Source organism: Schistocerca gregaria, chromosome 1 (assembly GCF_023897955.1).
Source record: "Schistocerca gregaria isolate iqSchGreg1 chromosome 1, iqSchGreg1.2, whole genome shotgun sequence".
Taxonomy (NCBI): Eukaryota; Metazoa; Arthropoda; class Insecta; order Orthoptera; family Acrididae; genus Schistocerca; species Schistocerca gregaria.
In genome coordinates, this window is record NC_064920.1 from 728,596,816 (window position 1) to 728,618,991 (window position 22,176).

A 22,176-nucleotide genomic window follows, 5' to 3' on the forward strand; every position below is an offset into this window, starting at 1 on the left:
TGGGACCACTCAGAGAAGCTGTCAGAAAAAAGAAGAAGAAGAAGAAAGAATTGGCAACCTAAAGTTCAGTGTGTAGAATGTTATCAACATAAATTCAGTTGGACGTAATGCTAGTGTAGCTCTGATAATGAACAAAAAATATGAATGTAGGTGAACTACTATGAACAAGACAGTGAACAGATTAAAATGCCAATTTATTTATACACAAAACCCTTACCCAACCAGTATTAACAGAAACTTACTTTTTTGAGATGATGACTACATTCTTAAAAACTTACAAGAAAATAAATTTTTAGGTCCACAAAGGAGGCAAAAATTTCTTTGTGATGGGGAGAGTGTGGAAATAGGAAAAACTGAAAAATAATAAGAAAATGTGCAATGGTTGAAAAGGCATGAAATGGGAAATCACTTGTTTTCACTTAGCACAGTGTAATCAACAAGCTGATGAAATGGCAAAGAAGGTACAGAATTAAAAAGTTGGGGCCTACATGAATTGAAACTCAAGATTTTTGAGATTTTTCAAAGGGAGAATTAGGTAATAGACAAACTATAGAAATGGATAAATAGAAAATGATTCCAGACTGATGAGCAATATTCAATTTGTTTTGTGACTACTTCCTTTGTTGATGGACTACATTTCCCGAGGATTCTTCCAATCAATCTCAGTCTGACATTTGGCTTACTCAAAATTAATTTTATGCTGGAGGTTAGAAGGAATTTTTACAGAAGTGATATATAAAAAAAAGAAACAGTTGAGGACACAGATGAAGATGAGAAGAATGATACGACACAGCTAGAAGAATGTAACAGCGAAAATTATCAATTTTTTTGACAATATAATAATCTATCAATTACATTATATTGCAAGAAGAATATGCCGCATTACTGAATAACCTGCAACAAAATGACACACATGAAGTAGGCAACATTTCCTCAGAATTAATATGAATTTTGGCAGAGCTAGCCATAACAAAACTATTCCACTTCATCCTCAATAGATATGAGACATGCAGAATACACCCAGACTTCAAAAAGAATGTAATAATAACAATTTCAAAGAAGGTTCTGACAGCTGTGAATATGACTGAACAATCACATTATTAAGTTGGGGGAGCAAAATACTAATTTGAATTATTTATGGAAGAATGGTACCACTAGTAGAAAACAATGTATGTGAAATAGATTGAAATCAAAAAAAATGTAGAAATATGCAAAGCAAACTTATCCTCCCGGACCACTCCAAGAACGACGAATAATTTGTATGAATGGAAAAAGCGTCTGACACTAGTGATTGGAAAACACTCCTTGAAACTATTGAGGCAGCAAGTATAAAATATAGCCAGTGAAAGGTCCTCTACAATGTCATACAAAAACTGAACCATAGCTGTAAAAGTCTAAGGACATGAAATGAGAAGGGAGTGAGTCAGGGTTGCAGTACATCTCCTATGATATTTAATCGACACATTATTAGAGATTAAAAGTACTTAGAGGATCAGATGCATGAGTGGTATCTTCAAATGAGGTTATAAGAAGAACATTAACAAAAGTAGAACAAACTTAATGCAGTACAGCTGAATTAAGTTAGGCAGTGCTACAATAATTACACCTGGAAATCATAAACTAAAAGCAGGAATTTAATGTTTCTATATGGGCAGCAAAATAACGGATGATGGTCAAATGGAGGATATGAAGTACATACTGGTAACAGAGAGGGAAAAAAAGGTGTTTCTGGAAAAATGAGATTTATTCAAAATCTAAAGTAAATCTCAGTGTTATGCAGTCGCTTCTGTAGGGACTAGTTTGGAGTGTGAAAAGAATAAAGGGACTTAAACTGGTGCTACAGAACAATGTGGAAGATCAGATTGGTAGATCTAGTAACAAACAAAAAGTCATTGAATCAAATTGGGTGGTAAAGCCCTTTATGGGTCAATTTCACTTACAGTGGGGATAGGCTGACAGGAGACATTGTTAGTGCAATTATTTTGATAACAGGAGAGAGGAGTGTGAGGGACTTGTGGAAGGCAAAAATAGCAGTGGAAGAACACGCTAAGACAAAGTAGGCCATTTCAAACTGATGTAAACTGTTGTAATTATGCATTGATAAACGAACTTTAACAGGACAGTGTTGGTGGCTGCATAAATCCAGTGGTCAAACAAAATACTGTTGCTGCCGCAATAAAAAAAACAACAACAACAACACAAACTGTGAACTTTCGAGTGGTCAAACTCCTGATGAATGTTCATTGGTACAAATTAGAGAACGTTAATTAAAAAAAACAAAGATAGCAAAATGTTGATGAAGTTATAAATACCGAAGTGTTAGACGATTTCTGAACAACATTCCATGGATTTATGACAGAATTCTACAGATCAGTGGTACGCAAAATGGAAAAGATATTTTTGAGGTGTGCCATGCATCAGCAATCGGACACAAGTTCCCTTTCAAATTTCTAAGCTGAAGTTATTCTTTTGCAGTCAGCATTATTCATAAATTATTAAACAATGCAGCTAGTGAAATGTAATACCAAATATTCTTATGAGGAAATCAATTCAACAGATTACTGTTTTTGATATTAGTTCACAAAAATATTATATAATGAGAGCACATTTATTTCCTTCATACTGGAAATGGAAGTGGAAATGACAGCTATGTTTCAGCAGTCAACAATTTTATATGTTGAAAGAGAATTACTTTAAAGTCAGAGTATGTGAAGACCATTATTTAAAACTACAATAACATATATCATGCCATAAGACCATTTATGAAGTGTTTACCAGGTAACCATAAACATAACCAATTATACTGGGAAGAAGAAGCATTTGACGACAGTTGCATACTGAAGAATGCCATTCTGCAACAACACTGTTTCAAAATTTTAATAACACTGTTTCAAAATTTTAATTCATTTTCCTTAATCTCTGTCATCTTGCTACAAAAAAATATCTAAAACAGATTAAAAAAATCCTCCCAAGCGGTCATGATAACTTCCTTGCATCATCCTTGCCCAACAAAGATGATGGTCCATCTAGTGACCTCAATACTGACACAATAAATTATCAATTTACTTCTTGCACTTTAAAAAATTGTCAATGGATCTTCCTTTTAGTACATTTCAATATTCTGCAAAAATAGCTATCCTGCAGTTCCTATGCACAGTTGACAAATTTGCTGAAACTCTTTCATTTAAGACAGCAATGATGGTTATAATTAACATCCTGTTGAAGAGATAATAAAAAAATGTTTGTAAAGGAATTATAAAATTCTTCTAGAAAGAAAGCAAGAAGTGAGAGAAAGGACATGGAAATAATTAGTGATCATTTGACATAGTTTTTGTGCTATTTCACCATACCGCACCCTACATATGAATCAGTTTGGCATAATGTGGCTTTAATGAGTACACATTCACTTCACTGTTGAGATTATTTCCCAGTTATAATATATACACATGTATGGAATGACCAAACAACTTTCAGCAATTTTAATATCCTTGATTCGTAGGAGATATTATTATGTGATTATGTTTATGAAATAAATAAAATTGCAAAATGATTTAAATTACAGTTGCTAATCAGAGTAAGAAACTGCTGTGTTTTTTTTATATATATATATATAAACAGCAATCCCGCCAGTACAAAAAGAAAAAAAAAGAGGAATTTCTATTTACAATAGCTATGGTGCCACTGATACCGTTACACCAAAGAGACTTATTGGATAACAGATGTGTAGGCCAATCAAGAGAGCTGCAGGATAATTAAATCTGTACACAACACTGAGTCCAGTTTTTACCTAAACAGGTAAGATTTTGGATAGGATTTGTTCAACATAATTTCCATTATTACGTCTTTAAAAATCTGACACTTTCATTTCACACGAAAACAAAGGAACCTTTGAAGTTGAATGTACTCAGTCTCCCGCAATCTGGTGCTATTCTCTTAAATGCACAATGAAAACGTTCGTTGAGTCTGTAACAACTTACGAGAATTAGAATGAACCCAACAGCCACATGTTTAACACATTCTCGTAGCACTTTCTGATTTCAAAACACTAGAAGTTCACAAATGTAAAAGTACAATTACCTCATCGGAGGTATTTCACTGAAGTTCAATGCTAGAGAAGTGGTGAATTCTGGAATAAGCACAAAATTACAAGAGTACATAAAGTGTTTCATAGAATTTGATGGGAAAAAAATTACAACTGCGCAAAAAATATGATCCTTTTTGAGTGTTCTAACAGCACTACATTTTAAAATGATATCTCAAACTGAAGCAATGAATGACAAGGACTTTAGGCCTTACCTTTTATAAAAATAAATAAATAAAAACAGAAACAAACATAATTTACATTCGCAAATAACATGTTAAATTAAGAACATTTTGCACACTAAGGCAATTAGCGATGCAACACAAACATGCAACAAATAAAAACCAACAGAATGCGGTCAGGAATTATCAGCTCATCACACTGGAGGACATGCAATATCAACTAAATGTATAACAACAACAATGGTGTAAGTACTGAAGAAGTAATATTTACAAATGCCTGTGAGTGGAAATTGATAAAATTATTTACATTTTGTATAAAGTACTGAACATCATGTATAAATATAAAAGGCACGTATTTTATTTCTTACATACAGAGTTATATATTGACAACATTCAACAGCCATGTTTGATTCATGATAAGATTATTTAAAATTCAGAACACTAGACACAAGACAGCAACAAAAATGAAAATAAAAACATTTCTGGTAATCTTATGACCAGTCACAATATTTCCGTGTTTCTATGTCACATGGTTTTAGTAATGTTGGTAACAGTTAAATAACTCTCTGCATTGTGCTATTTCCTTATTTTATGGCAGAAGCATGCCTATAAGAATGAAAGCTTGTTTCCAGTCAAAACCCTCATGATAAGGCATGGCCAAAATATTTTAATTTCTGATACACAAAGCAAGTTTACAGAATACAACTTCACTTCAGACAGACTATCAGTTCTATATCATTACATTCAGTTCACAGAATGATGTGTGAAGAACCATAGGAGCACACCCTGCTGTAAATTTCAGCTGGTTAGACACTATAAGAAGTCAATGTTGCAACACTATCACTCTTTTTTTATTTTGTTTTCGGAGGGGGAGGGGTATAGAAATGTGTGGTTTCCAAAGCAATGCACAGGCAAAAATGTACATAACAATTCAACATTGAGCAATGTTTCAATTAAATGTTCTGTTAGTTAATGATACTGCTGTGAAGCATGCTATGATCATACATAATGGGCAAGCATGCTATGATCATACATAATGGGCATACACATCATATTGTTCATGTGCAAACATGTGATTCTTCAACTTCTCTTGGCATAATTCATGATGAAATAGTTCATGGGAGAACAGCTGAATGCCAGTGTTCAACAGGCACAATACATCGGGAAGCAACCATGTTGCCATCACAGCAGTGCTGATGAACTGACTGCTTAATAGCTGGTGTGGAGCTTTTATCTCCTCCCCGCTCCTCCTGCCAGTGCATTGTCATGTCCATCATTTGCACCCGGGGACTTGTGCCTGTTGTGTCTCTCCTGTTGCTCCACGTTGTCGAAGTCAGTTCACTGTGGGATATTTCCTTCCCCTTCTTAATCTGACTAAGTACACATGCTCAGGCCTTACCAAGGCTGTAGCCACTATCACAAATGATTAGCAGTTCCTCTACTTGAATCTCAGTATATTCGTTAATGACACAGTCCAAGGAGTTAAGATGTCTGCATTGTAAACTTAGTATGATAGTAATGTAATTCCAATAGGCAACATTCCACAACATCCGACTTGTTAGGCTGCTGCAGTATTGTGTACTTCATGTGTTAGACAGTCCACACTGTCCATGGTCACTGCAGAGAATACCAGTGGTATAGAAGGCTGCAGGAGCCCAGTTAGTCAGCAGTCACAGAAAACAGCCAACCGAAATGACACAGAATGAATTAGAGTCATACTAATGTTCTGAAACAGATATCTAACTTCTGAGACTGTGTCATTAAGGAATCCACAGAGACTTGAGTAGGGGAACCACTAATCAACTGTGATAGTGGTTACATCCTTAGTAAGGATGTAAATCCTTAATAATCCCATAAAGAAGACAAAGGAGATATCCCACAACCACCTGACTTCAAACATAGACAGAGCAACCGCAGAGATGCTGCTGGCACGTATCCTAGGGCACTGACTGCTGATGGAGTAACATGTCAACAGATTGGGAGGGGTGGAGTGGGGGTGGGGGTGAGGGGAAGGCATAAAGACCCACACCAGCTTCTAGGCAGCCAGTTCATCAGTGGTCCAGTTGATGGCAATGTGGTGACTGCTGAGATGTTGTGCCTGTTGGCCACTGACATGCAGATCTTTACCCGTGGTCAGCCTTCGTCATATGCAAATACGCTTGTATGTGCAACTGATTTGACACACACACACACACACACACACACACACACATACACACACACTTTTTGTGGGTGCGCCTGCAGACAAAATAATACTTTCCCTTTTTGGTGAGTGGGCTCCATTCGTCCTAAAGTGTTTACATTCTACCAGAAGTTTCCTATAAAATGAACTAATTTCCAAGAGTCATTTATGTCCTTTTTCAGTCATCGTCTCCAGCAAATGGAAACATCTGTCTGTAAACTACATTAAAGGGAAAAAAAGAGAGCTGCTGATTTTTGTGAATAAAGTTTCTCTCATTCCTCAGTGAACAGCACTGATTAATTGTTGTTTAGAAATCACCTAAGTGCAGTTTCAGCAAATTTTTTACTTTGCCAGAAATGACAATACCAAAACTCTGCTTCAAAACAAAGATTTTACTTGTCTGGATTGACAAAGCAGTTGGTTCTTTGCACTATTCAGTACTGTATGTGACAACAATAAAATAAATATTCTCTTGTCTATGTTGTCAATATTTCTTTCTGAAGACAATCTTTTTGTAAATGTTGAAACTGTGGTAAGGTTTTTTTTTTTTTTATAAACCTTCCATTTTGCAATTGATTGGCTGTTAACTATTCCTACATGAATACTTCTACAAGAAGATTCTCTGAAAGGCAGCAGCTCCAATTCAGCTAAGTATCATTCAAGTGCTTCACAGTTTCATTAAAAAAGTACGAATCAGTAATTCAAGAAGCCACTGGACTCAGAGAATCTAAGCAACCACAAATTCAGTAACCATCTCCTAACATTCTGCACTCGCCCTCCTCAGGGAAAATAACCACATTTGTACTGACAGAAAATTAAGGGTTTGTAAAGATAAATAAAAGCACGGAAATTAATTCCGATAGCCACTGGTCAATAAAAACAGTCTGAACCAAATTCACAGCAACTTCAATAAAATGTATAGGAGGAGGAGGACATTAGTGTGTAATGTCCCATCAACATTGAGGACAATAGATACGGAGTACAGGCTCGGATTAGGGAAGGATGGAGATGGAAAGCAGTCATGCCCTTTCGAAGCAACCACCCCAACAATTTCGTCAAGAGATTAAATCAGGATAGCCAGAGAAACGTTTAAACCATCTTACTACCACATGCCAGTCCAGTGTGCTAACCACTACCATACCCCACTCAGAGTAATACAATTTATCAGATGTATATCTGTGATATGTTAGAGTAATTATTATAATAATAATTATTGTTATTATTATTATTATTATTATTATTATTATTATTATTATTATTATTATTATTATAACTAGTAATAATAAAAAATAAGCTCTAAGCTTGGGAATTTTGGAGCATATGCTGAATTGTAACTTCTGAAAGACTTTAATAAGGAAATTCTCTTTCAAACTTCATTTATGTACAAGGACAAGGATCCTCTATAAAATAATTATGCACAAAAATAATGCCAATAACGATTATATACAGAAAATATTTCAAATTTTGGGATTACATATCCCTTGTTTTAGATGTATTTGCAATATTATTTCACAGCAACAGGGCGTGATAAAAGTCCAAAATAGTTTAATGACGTGACTCAATACAGCTGTGAGGAATTTGATGAACAGCTTGTTTGCCATCAGCTGTACAAATTTATTATTTATTTTCTACCAGTTTTTGTTGTAGCAATCATCTTCATAGGAAGATAACAGCTGTACATTGTATGAATAAATTATTCAACTTTCCAATGGATAAAATGAAAACCACGGGACTCACAGAATATTTACAGAGCCATGTTTCCAATGCCAGCACAAAACTGACTTACTATGATTAAACGTAACAATCATTAACGTGTTAACAAGAGTCCTGATGTTACAACATTTATGATAGTTCTGATTAATCGTAATTATGTCAATTTTGTGCTGGTTTCGAAATCATGGCCTGTTATGTGTGGTTTTGAAAATATTTTATGAATTTGCTCATTTTCAATTTGTCCAGCAGAAAGTTAAATTGCATATCCATCCAATGTACAGCTTTTTTTTTCCTCATGAGAAGATGGTTGCTATGACCAAAACCTGTAGAAAATGAATAATAAATTTGTACAGCTGATGGCAAATGTGCAATTCTTCAAAAACCCAAAATAAATATGAAGCTGTCGCAAACAATTATGATCATACATTTCTAATGTGTGAAACACACATTTATTTTGAGTTACAGTTTTAACTTCTTAATACACAACATTCTACAGGTAAAAGTATGACTATCTTTACTGAATCACATTACACATACTGTCAGATGGTTTTGTTACTTACACATGCAACTCACTTCAAAAACTCTTGATATCCCAGTATTATACTCTTAGGACAGTCAAAAACAAAAATTGCAAATTTACTAAAACATGTAGAGAGAGAGAAGGAATAAACTAATTCATTTATCTGGTGTTTTGATAGATATTTGCAATTTGGTATGTGTAAATAATTAATGGAGGACAATCATATGTATCATACAGATGTGTTCATCTACAGATATTTGGGATTTTCATTTTTGACTGTCTCTCCCTGTTTTTGCTAAATTTTTAGTTTATATTATTGAACTAGATACATTCAAAACAATTACATCCATTGCAAGACAATAATTTTACAATACTAATGATTACATCTCTAATTTGGAACTGCCAGGCTAGCAAAACATAAAGCACACATATAAAAAATGGCATGCTCATGTTTTGTTAGTACCTACACAAAACCTTCGTAAGAAAACTGGCTTGTGTGTGTGTGTGTGTGTGCGCACACAATTTATTCATACTACCTAGATTTCAGCAATCCTATTTGCTAATGTAATACACCTGAGTCAACTGACTGTGCCCTACTGCAATATTAAAAGCAGAAAGATAGTGAAAGTACTGGATGGGTTGCAGTGACACAGTAATGAGCTAAGGCAGGGGTCTCCAAACTACAGCCCGCGGGCCGAAACTGGGCTCCGAGGGCAGGCAAACCGGCCCGCGTTAGCTGGCTGGACATCCCCGGTATTCGGCCCGCAAATATTTGAGGTGGTACCTATACTGACAACAATTGGGTTTTGAGGTCTATCGCGACCATACAATGCGACATTGGCTCTGCTACTCGCTACAAGACTACATAACTAAACTTATTGTTGCACGCACTACCTCTAAAAATAAAATACGCCAGAATTTTGGTCAGGTATGTCCACCAAACAAAATTATGTAATTAAATACAAATCTTAGTCCGTTTCAGTGCTAGCTATTCCCACAACCTTAGATTTTTGCGATTTCATCTTTCCTTTAGCCTTACATTACGGTGATCATGGAGTGCTAGGGTACTTTAATCCCACTAGGTAGACCTTGGCCCTTATGACTTCGTGGAGGAGTCAATGTGGCCCACGGACTAAAAAGTTTGGGGACCCCTGAGCTAAGGCATACAAGGAAAGGGAACAATCATGAAAGAACAGAGAATATTTCAGAATTAAGGGTTCATTATTTTTACCTATGGTCTTTTATATTAAGTATCATATCTGATGAAGCTATTAAAGCAAGTGAAGACAGTAGCATTCTCATTAACAATATCTAGCAGAGCCACAGTATTAGATGCACATGCAAACAATTGGTTCATAGCAAGTGCTAATTCCTAATCTAAAATACATCACATACCAGAATAAAACAAACAGCAGCAGTGGCTAATTATATTGACAGGAATAAAATTTACCCCCCCCCCCCCCCCTTCTTTCCTTCTTTCTATATGAAACATATTCATGTAATGAATTTATTTCTATGACGGCTGTGGAAAACTACTTTGTCAACAGTCCAAATGGTGAACGTTTGCTGTTGTTATCTAATGAGAATGAATGCAAAATACAATCTTTTTCTGTGGGTGAATTGTGAATTCAATGTGCCATCTTAATTAAGGCTTCCTGTTCAATATTGATACTTCACTGTTTATTTCCATGGCTGAAGACTTATTTTATTAAATAATGGCAAAAGCATGGATCTTCTGACCACGTACCATACACCTACTGGGTTGGGACAAATTTCCCCAAGTGAAATTCCCTCATATTTTCCCCATTTCCATACAAATTTTAGCATTTTTCTCTGACAAATTTTGAGATCTAAAGGGTAAGTAAAACCAACAATGGAAAATCCAAAATGGAAAGTAACAATATTATGAAAAGAAAAGTAGCTACTCACCACATAGCAGATATGCTGAGTCAACAATAGACCACACACACACACACACACACACACACACACACACACACACACACACACACACACACACACACCTACTACACATGACTGCAGTCTCAGGCAACCGAAACCTCACTGCAAGCACCAGCACCAGTGCATGATGGGAGTGGCGACTGGGTGGGGGTAAGGAGGAGACTGGGGTGGTTAGGGGGAGAGATAGTATAGTGCGGGTGGCAGACAGTGGAGTGCTGCAGGTACAGAGGGCAGGGGAGAGGTGGGGAAGGGGGAGGCGAGTAGCTGAAAATGGAAGAAATAAAAATACTGGGTGTGGTGGTCGAATAATGGTTGTGTAGTGCTGAAATGGGAACACGGAAGGGGTTCGATGGGTGAGGACAGTGACTAACAAAGGTTGAGGCTAGGAGGGTTACAGTAACATAGGATGTATTACATGGGAAGTTCCCATCTGCGCAATTCAGAGAGGCTGGTGTTGGTAGGAAGGATCCATATGACACAGGCTGTGAAACAGTCATTGAAATGGCAGCGCTTTCAGCTACAGGGTTGTCCACTTGTTTCTTGGCCACAGTTTGTCAGTGGCCATTCATGCAAACATACAGCTTGTTGGTTGTCATAGAATGCAGCACAGTTGTTGCAGCTTAGTTTGTAGATCACATGAATGGTTTCACTGGATGTGATGAAGCAAGCTGGGATAATTTTAATTCCCCTCTTGTTTTGCCATCTGCCTTTTTTAATTCATTTTTTCATGTTTAACTAATTACCATTAACATACATAAATATAATCTGCATCTGCACGAAAGAGAAAGACTGGTCCTTAGTTTTAAATAATATAACACCAGATCTAATTTTGTGCTTAGTTTTGGGTATGTAAGTGTTTTTCCAATTCATTTTGACTATTCCTAGTTAGTATCTTTTGTTATAGGGTGAAATCAGTAATTGTTTTTTAACATAAATTCCATTGTTGACATATAAACAAATATAAATCCGGTAATAATTATAAACATCTGGAAGAGAAAATGCTAGTATTCTTAAAATTTCTATTTGGCTTTAGTCGGAAAGGATGCTATCAAAACCAACCCTTCATTAATTCCAAAGTAATTAGCAGATTTTTCAAAAGTATTGTTTGCATAATTATATATGTTAATTTCATGACTTAAGCAAATAATTCGGCTTAACTCATGTAGTAGAAGAAACTGTAAAAAATTTTGAATGTATTCAGTTCAGCTTTTCTGAATTGTGCAGGTGGGAACTTTCCTTGCTATGCATCCTACTTTCCCATAACCCTCCTGGGCTCAACCTTCATAAGTCAATGGCCTCACCCATCCAGCCCTCTCCCTGTTCCCATTCCAGCACTACACAGCCGTCATTCCACCATCACACCCAGTTTTTTTATTTCTCACCTCTGTCTGTTACTCCCCCCTGCCCTCCATACCTGCAGCACTTCACAGTCCCTACCTGACCCATCCTCCTCCTTACCCTTACCCAGTTGCTATTCCCATCATGCACTGGTGCTGCGGTTTGCATTGTGGTTTCAGGTGCCTGAGACTGCAGTCGTGTGTGTGTGTGTGTGTGTGTGTGTGTGTGTGTGTGTGTGTACAAAGGCCACTATGTGGTATGTTGCAACTTTCCTGTTCATAATATTTTTACAAGGGTAAGTTAAGAATAAATTACGGTACAAGAAACAATAGTGAAAATAAGAAAATATATAAAGAACTTGCAAGCAGATGGTGTTTCCTGGTGGGGGCGAAAATCTTAAGCACTGTCACCAACATCTTTTGCAATGAATTTTTTTTTTTAGGTGGAGAAAGCAAGCCAAATGGTATGTTTTTCATTTAATTTCAATAAAATGAAACACATTTGGAGATAAAAAATACGTATTTCCTTAAAGTCACAAGACAGATTTAAAATACCTTCAATGATTTTAGAAATAATGTCAGGAAAAGGTAGGCCTCTTAAAAAAAAAGTATAAAGGCAGGGATGAACTGTGTACACCAACACTGTACGTGACTGCCAATAAAATGTTGATTCTTCTATGTTTGTTATTGTAAGTTATTACCCATGTGGTATATCTATTATTTTACAGGTATGTTGTGATTTTTCTTTTGAGAAATATACGAGTAATACTGTACAAATTGCCTGCAACTGACACAATTTTCTTCTTCTTGCTGTCCTTACTTTCTAATATATAAAGTACTTCTGAAGTGCCAAAATGTACTAGCACAAATAAAATGTCTATAAAAAGCCGCACTATACAATGTACTTGCAGTGAGACAGTCACAATTCCTGAAATCCATCGCCCACGGACTCTGGCCTGCTGAGGAGCACCGCAACCGTGGGTCCATGGATAAAACCTGACAATCCACTGCATTACTGCACACACAAACAGACCTGCTCTGCGGGCAGATCAGTGAGACTAGATCCAATGGGCAGTGCCTGTGCATCAGGGGGAACCGGATGACTTCAGACTGGTAGGCCCGATTCATTACAGATACCCACAGGTATGGCCTGCAGTTTTGGCCCATTGCAGAAATCCACTCATGTGGCCAGCTATTCATGATCCACATACAGCATGTTGGTGAAACGAGACCATGGTCATCAGTTCATGCAGAAAATAACTTGTTCAAATACACTGAGGATCAATAATGAGGAGGACTGGTAGCAACTCATTGTAAAGATGATTGATGAGCCACAGACAGGTACATAGAAAGGACAATTACACTTCCACAACTAAATTTTCAGCCATAGCTTTTGAAACAAAATGAGAGTACACACACATTCACACAATCACTCAAGACACAAGTCATGCACACATGACCACTGTCTCTGGCCTCTGTGCCTACAGTCTCTGAGAATCAGATCCAAACAAACCACTCCTCATGCCTCCCTGTGTCTCATTGGTAGTTGCTAGGCTAGCGGTAAGAGTGGTGGCAGCACTGACTGCAAGCTGAGGGGAGCGGTAGAAACGAGTGAAGCAGTAGTAATGAGTGAGTAGGGAAGCAGCGCCTGTACTCAGCTGCACCCAGCCACCTGATGTGTTTGAAATTCCCCGATTTCCAAAATCTGTGGCAACCCTGATTTACCTTCCACTTCGTGGACTTATCCAATAATAATAGTGGTTCCACTTTTTACCTCAAAGAATAGTTCTATTAACATGATTTAAAGAGGGGAAAGAAACAAACAGGGAAAGCCATGAACCAATTGACTCATATGTGTATACTGGGAAATCATCCAGACATTTTTGGTACAACATACAGCTGATACCCATTTTTCAAACCTACTAAAATGTCAATTTACACTTTAGTATTTACATCCATACCTAGTCTATTTTCTGCAAGCAAATAACTAATTACTCTTGTTATAAATACAGACATTATTTCTAAGGATAGTAAAAAAAATAAGTGTATGCTATTCAGGAATGACTTTACATTCAGTGTTGCCAACTAGTACATAAACAACAAAGATACCACAAATAGAATTAAAAGTACATAAAGAGGCAGAGGTATGGTTTAAGGTAAACTGCTCACTGTAATTAATACCAGTACTGATACAATAGTGTAAATAATTGCTTGTATTTATAATAGAAAATTTCATTAAGTAAATCCTTTAAAAACTTTTCATAATACAACTCCTATGATTGAGTAAGCATTTCCTACAATTAATTTGTGCCACTAATCTCAATGTCATTTGAAGCAAAATTTGCTTAAGAAAGATCGGTACATTCACAAATCTTCAGTTTCGCAGCTACTGGGACAAAGAAAGAATTGATAAAACTCGAAAGTGCAGGACAATTTAGTTTACCCAGAAGAATAAACGTGAATACTTCAGTCCACTTTAAGAGATCAAACAACAATGTTGTGATTAACTGTAGCAATGTGTTATGAAATAACAAATTATACAACATCCAACTTAACTCCAAGAAACTACCAAGAAATCAGCATGTAGCTTTAGTTATTTCCTGGTGAAATGCTAAGAAATTGGCAGATACAAAAAGGTAGAGGACAGTATGCCTAAGGAAAGACTACTGCAGAGAGTTGTACGAAATCAGTCTTTGAGCTGAAGAATACAACACCAAAAACCGCAGCAGCAGCAACCTTCATGCATATGAAAAATATCATTGGGTCGCGAATATTACATGAGGAACAAGTGAACAAAAATTCGAGAAATACGTTTAATAACATTCTACGAAGTTAATAATGCTAACACACAATATACATACTGCATAATAATAATTAAATCTGAGTAGACAGTTAAATGATAAGATGGCAAAGAAGACAAAACATAAATTAAATTACTGTTACCCCAACAGGACTTGAGGCAGCTTAGCTGATTATCCTCAAAGCACCCCCCCCCTCTCTCTCTCTCTCTCTCTCTCTTTTCTGGTGTGTGTGTGTGTGTGTGTGTGTGTGTGTGTGTGTGTGTGTGTGTGTGTGCGCGTGTGTGCGCGTGTGTGCGCGTGTGTGCGCGTGTGTGCGCGTGTGTGCGCGTGTGTGCGCGTGTGTGCGCGTGTGTGCGCGTGTGTGCGCGTGTGTGCGCGTGTGTGCGCGTGTGTGCGCGTGTGTGCGCGTGTGTGCGTGCGCGCGCACTTGTACTTGATATAGTAATCCTGTATATAACATGACATAATATCTTACTGAAAATTTTTGTTTGTTTCTCAGAAAGGGACAGCATCTATACATGTCCTACTTTACAAACTGGCTCAAGATAAGAAGTAACAAGAATTTAAAACCAACCCAACGGAGAGTACAAATTGCTATTAATGTGCATTTGTATGTTCTATTTGCCACTGAAGGACTGGTGCTGTATAACTAGCTAATGATAACTACCTTAAAATGGAAAAAAAATATATGTAAAAATAATAATGGAAATAACCTTCAGAACATATTGCCTGTCTCTAGAGCAGCAGCTTTCTTCTCCTATAATTTGCAATTTAAATACAAGTTTCAAGTCAGGTGGCAGTGAAGAAATGAAAAGTATCAGGAATAAGTATGAAGATAACAGCATTCTGTTAAAAAAAATGGCTCTGAGCACTATGGGACTTAACATCTATGCTCATCAGTCCCCTAGAACTTAGAACTACTTAAACCTAACTAACCTAAGGACATCACACAACACCCAGCCATCACGAGGCAGAGAAAATCCCTGACCCCGCCGGGAATCGAACCGGCATTCTGTGATGTAAATAATAAGTCAGAAAGAGATCTCAGTTCTAACAGTTCTAAATAACTATTTTAAAAAGCTCATTTGGATCGTATTAACAATGCTACAAAGTGCATCTATTATTTCTATCTCTGAAGTTTTATTTTTTAATTGCTATTAATTATGTTGCAGCTGGGTGGTACAAATGATTTAAATGCAGCAAGAAAACACTGTATGCACATGCTAGTGATTCAAAAATTACTTTAAAGCCATGCTACATAAAGATAATTATTACTCTACTGAAGATTAAATGGATCGTGTAGCTAGGCAAATGGATGATAGATGGCACAAGGAAGTTCTTCGCAAGATTTGATGAGAGAAGAAAAAATTGAGATGACAACCCAATGGAAGATGGATAGATGACATTAAAGAACATGCATCATCATCATCATCATTAACATCATCATCATCATCATCCACAAAGATAAATTCATTTCTAGACGCTTAATTTAAAACTTTTGAGCATGACAGTAAGCTTGCATGCCTCTTATACATAACGAACAGTAGTCAAGTTCTAACTTACCGCTGTTGGCTGGGGGGCTAGTGTATGTTTGCTCATTACGATAGTGGTGGTCTTGAGATCCGATTTTGGTCCTCCAGGTGATTTTGGTGCTATCATTTCTGTTGGGCTTGATGGCTTGCTAACAAGCAGTCCTGCTGCTCTCACAACATCCAGAACCTGAAATTAGAATTTTTTAATATAATGCTAGAAAAATTACCATTTGTTTCACGTGAGTGGATAGGCACAAAGATGTGCACTTCTCATTCCATATTTTGGTTTTGCCATATTCAACAGTACTACCAGCAGTATAAATAACCATTAATTTGGGTGGTTATATTGTGAGTTAGTTGGAAAGAAGCATGATTTTCTGTACAGAATTTGTGGAAAGAATTTTACTTGTCTTTTCAATAATTTCCAAAACAAATGACTAACCCCAAATGTGAAACCTAAAACAAATTTGCACTGCTGTTGGTCCAATATAAATAAATCTTTTTGTAAGTCACTGAAATATTGCATTTACAGAACCATCTCCTCTTCAGTCAGATGGCAAGGAAAAGATTGTAAAGTTACACACATCTTTTGTTTTCTGTAAGCATCATACAGAGAGGCAATCAAAGCATGCCAGCCAGCCAGCCAGCCAGCCAGCCAGCATGCTCTCCCTCCTTCCCTGTGTCTGTTGTACTAAAAGTAGTAACCCTTGCTGCTGTCTTTTATTAAGTCATGAAGGCTCTCTGCAGTTAACATACATTCTGCAAAGAGTAACTGAAGGAACACAGTGTCATTTACAGTATTCTATATCTAAGGACCTTCTAACTTCAGAAGATGAGGAGGATATTAAGTCAACTGAGTAGATAACATTAAGCGCAGAGAAAATAGCTCCATGGAAGTAGGCATAGCTAAAATCCCTTGAACACGTGAGCCTACTAAAGTATATTAATTTTGTAAGAGACATTTTATTGAAGCTACAAAATCCATTATTTTCAAGACAAAAAAGTCCATACTAAATGACAGGTGTTCATTGCAGACATTAGTTGAGCATTTACACGATATTTCCTGCTATCATGCTTGTTACAACACTGAGGTGACAGAAGTCATGGGATACCTCCTAATATCTTGGTGGACCTTTTTTTGCTTGGTGTAGTGCAGAAAATGGATGTGGCATGGTTGCAACAAGTTGTTGGGAGTACCTTGAAGAAGCCTCTACAGCTATCTATAATTGCGAAAGTGTTGTTGGTGCAGGATTCTGTGCAAAAATTGACCTCTTGATTATGTCATAAAAGTCTTCATTGGGGTTTGTGTCGGGCAATCTGGGTAACCAAACATTCACTAGAATTGTCCAGAACGCTCTTCACACACAATGCAAACAACTGTGGCCTGGTGACAAGGAACACTGTCATCCATAAAAAGTCCATCATTGCTTAGGAACATGAAATCCATGAATGGCAGCAAATGGTCTCCAAGTAGACAAACATAATCATTTCCAGTCAATGAGAAGTACAGTCAGACTAGAGAATCCAGTGCATTCCATGTAAATACAGCCCACACCATTCTTGAGCCACCACCAGCTTGCACTGTGCGTTGTCACCAAATTAGGTCCATGGCTTCATGGGGTCTGCACAATAGTTGAACCCTACCATGTGCTCTTACCAACATAAATCTGGACTCATATGATCAGGCCACAATTTTCCAGTCATCTAGGGTCCAATCAATACGGTCATGAGCCCAGGAGAGGTGGTGCAGGCAATGTCATGCTGTTAATAATGGCACTATCATGGGCTGTCTGCTGCCACAGCCCACTTACATCAAATTTTGCCACACTGTCCTAATGGTGTGGGATCCTTACACCAGGTGGGATTGACGGAGGACATCGAAAGGGTGCAAAAAAGGCAGCTCGTTTTGTATTATCACGTAATAGGGGAGACAGTATGGCAGATATGATACGTGAGTTGGGATGGAAGTCATTAAAGCAAAGACGTTTCTCGTCGCGGCGAGATCTATTTACGAAACTTCAGTCACCAACTTTCACATCCGAATGCGAAAATATTTTGTTGAGCCTAACCTACATAGGTACAAATGATTATCAAAATAAAATAAGAGAAATCGGAGCTCAAACAGAAAGGTTTAGGTGTTCATTTTTCCCGCAGCTGTTCGGGAGTGAAATGGTAGGGAGATAGTATGATTGTAGTTCAATGAACCCTCTGCCAAGCACTTAAATGTGAATTGCAAAGTAATCATGTAGATGTAGATGTAGATTGTTATGTCTCACATTGATTTCTACAGTCATTTCATGCAGTGTTGCTTGAATGTTAACACTGATAACTCTACACAAACACTGCTGCTCTCGGTCATTAAGTGAATGCCGTTGTCCACTGTCTGCACGCAAATCCTAATTTCCATCATGTGACCATAATCATGTGGGAAACATCTTCACATGAATCACCTGAGAACAAATGACAGTTCCGCCAATGCACTGCCCTTTTATACTTTGTGTATGCAGTATTACCACCATCTGTATATGTGCAATCCTATCCCATGACTTGTGTCATCTCATTGTGAACAGGTTAAGGAGCAACAGTTCTGAGTTAGGATAAAATTAGCAAGGTGTATAAGGAATGAAGTAGAGGAATGGGGCCTGAAGGACAGAAATAGTGGTGAGACCATGAACATGATGGATGTTAGTGAATAGGGAAATGGCGTCAACAGTGATGAGTACGGATCGAGGAAGTAATGGGGTTGGAATGGTGGAGAGTTGTTTAAGGAAGTGGTTGGTATCTTTGATGTGGGAGGTGAGATTACGGGCAATTGGTTGGAGGTGTAGGTCAATGAGGGCCAAAATTCTTTCAGATGGAAGTGGGTGCACGGGGCATCCTAGGAATGAGGCAGAAATGGATTTGTGGGACAGGTTCTGAGAAGGGCCCAAGGCTTCAACTCTCATCCGGTTTATGGGCCATTTAGAGAAAAACTCCCAACCTTCAAAAACTCCCAACCCCTCCTAGTCTGGCTCGGGTTCATTGAAGACACATTCTTCGTCTGAACACTGGGCCAAGGTACCCTACCTTCATTCCTTCACAACCTCAACACCTCTCCCACCCACTTCATCTGGTGCTCCTCCATCCAGTGTGCCATTTTCCTGGGCACAGACCATCCCATCTCTGAATGCTCCATCCACACTTCTGTCCACATTAAATCCACCAACCACTAACAGTATCTGCATTTTGACGGTTGTCACTCCTTACTCACTCACACACACACACACACACACACACACACACACACACACACACACACACACACACACACACATCTGCAGTGCAGTGACAAGAACACTCTTGCCCAGTATCCTGAGGATCTCATCACAGACACGCACTACCCCCTGACCCAGTCCGCAAACAGATCTCCAACATCATTTCCCCTCACATGTCCAATCCTCATACCACCCCGAAGAACTAGCTACAAAGTAGTGCCCCCTTCGTCACCCAGTACCACTGCATACTGGATAACTGTATCACATCTTTTGTCATTGTTTTGATTACATATCAGCATGCCATGAAATGAAAGACATCCTACCCAATAAGATGGCCGCCCCCAGCCACAAAGTAATTTTCTGTCCCCCACCCACAATCTCCGCATCATTGTAGTCCATCCTAGGCCACTCCCAATCCACCCATTCAGCACTTCCTATTCCAGTCCTGTCATGTCCTTATACAACTCCATTAGAGACTGGACCACCTAAGAAAGCAGCTACATCAAATACCAGCTCTGTTGCAATCACTGCAAGTTTTTAATATTGGTGTGACAACAAACCAGATGCCCACCTGTATGAAGGGCCACTGCCAATTTCCAGCCAAGAGCAAAGTAGTTCACCCTTTAGCACACATACAGCTGAATGTACCATGGTTGATTTCAATGGTTGCTTCACTACCCAAGCTGTCTGGATCTTCCCCTCCATCACCAGCTTTTCTGACCTGCACAGATGGGTGTTATCCTTACAACACATTCTCCACTGCTGAAATTATCACGGCCTCTACCAATAGTAACCCACTGTCCCCACAGCCTCCACCCTAAAGTTTCCACCCTCTGTCCTATCACCACATCCCCTATTCTCATCTCCCACTCTCTCTGTGTGCTGCCCTCTGCCAAATTTCCCACCTGTCTTTCCCCCTCCCCCGTCCTCTCGTTTTTTGCCCCCCCCCCCCCCCCCCTCCCGAATTCCATGCCCCACAGCCTCATGACACTGTGACTGTTGACAACCTAGTCCCTTCATTCTCCATCAAACCACACTCTCCTCTCTTCTCCCCCCTCACCTGTACCCTGCTATACCTTCCTCTGCCTTGCCACCTCCGCATTGCTACTACCATTTTAAGTGACAGTTGCATTCCAGTACAAGCTGCCAGACAACAGTCATGTGTGTGAGGTGTGTGTGTGTGTGTGTGTGTGTGTGTGTGTGTGTGTGTGTGTTTTGAATTCTGAAGGGCTTCAACTGAAAACTGAAATATTTCTAAAATTCCCTTTTCACTGTGACTGTCTGCAACACAATATCTCCTCTGTGTAGTGGGAAGCAATCTATCCTTTCCATCTTACTGTTATGAGAATGAATAACAGGCACTATGTTAGCTTCTTTCCACACATGGTATTAGCACGTGATGAAACGTGAAGATGGATTAAAAGAGAGGAAACAGTGAATAGTACTAGTAATATCTATTTGTCAATAAACCAGTTCAATAGATTTTAAAAATTGTATATTTTCCAACACAATCACATAGAACTCCCTCAAGAAATTACTGCTTTCAACATTCACTGGCATTTCAAAAAATTCTGACATCTCTAGCGCAACTACAATGTCTTTCTTTTCCCCCCACAATTCAGTCCTATTGCTCTATATGTTCGTGCATCTAATATTCAATGATGGTTATTCGTTTTGTGGCAACAAATGTCATTTCCTTATGCTTTCAAACTTGGTTTCACCAAATAGTTGTGACACCAAGAGACCATTACTAAATTATGTAGGAAATTTCTTGTCACCTTTTGAGTTTAAGTAGTATCTAACTTCATAAAATCAAATGCAGCAACTATGATGCTAAAAAAACTTCATTCTGTTTTACTAATGGTAATCTATTGTAACATTTGAATGGGAAAAATTATCAATGATGGTAGATAGCCCTTTATTTTCAGCGTAGAAGTGACATTTGATTCACCAAGATACACTACCACTCATTAATTTCAATACAATATTTATAACACAAATCAAACATTATTTATCACAAAATATAATTATATTAACTTCCACAAATGTAATAAAATCACAATCATTATATTTTACTTTCATCAAAGTATCCTCCTTTGGATTTAACGACTGCCTCACAAACTCAAGGCATGCAGCCAATCAGTTTTTGTAGGTATCTTTAATCTATACGATTCCACACATCCTTAACAACATTCCAGAAATGTTCCTTGCTGGATATATCAACTTCTGTGATATATCAGTCCACTCAATCCCAGACCATTTCAATAGGCTTACAATCAGGGCTTTGGGACAGCCATACCATATCATTCAGTACTTTCTGTTTTTCCTTTGATGCAATGAAGTTCATACAGCATGCCGACCAATGTTTGGTGTCATTATCCTGTTTTAATGTGAACCCTTTCCCTATTAAGCACAATCCACATCATATTGTACGATACTGAAGTATGCGATGGTACTGCTCCTGATCTTTACATCCTTCCATTTTCACAATGTTGCCAGCTCTATCTCCGGCAAAACATCCCCAAACCATAATAGAACCTCCACTGTAAGCGAAACACACTGCTGGGCTACCCTTTCCCCTACAAATCATTGAAAAATATTCTCCTTCTGGT

General features: G+C 38.0%; 1 protein-coding gene across 24 annotated transcripts in view; it reads right to left on the reverse strand.

Moving 5' to 3' along the window:
• The window catches only part of LOC126266876 (protein lap4), a 528,757-nt gene that overhangs the window by 78,696 nt on the left and 427,885 nt on the right, over positions 1-22,176 (reverse strand). For all 24 annotated transcript variants that reach the window (XM_049971620.1, XM_049971569.1, XM_049971528.1 and 21 more), the window contains one exon: positions 16,342-16,497. In XM_049971620.1, the coding sequence (XP_049827577.1) occupies positions 16,342-16,497 (156 nt within the window). The remainder of the gene's footprint in view (positions 1-16,341; positions 16,498-22,176) is intronic.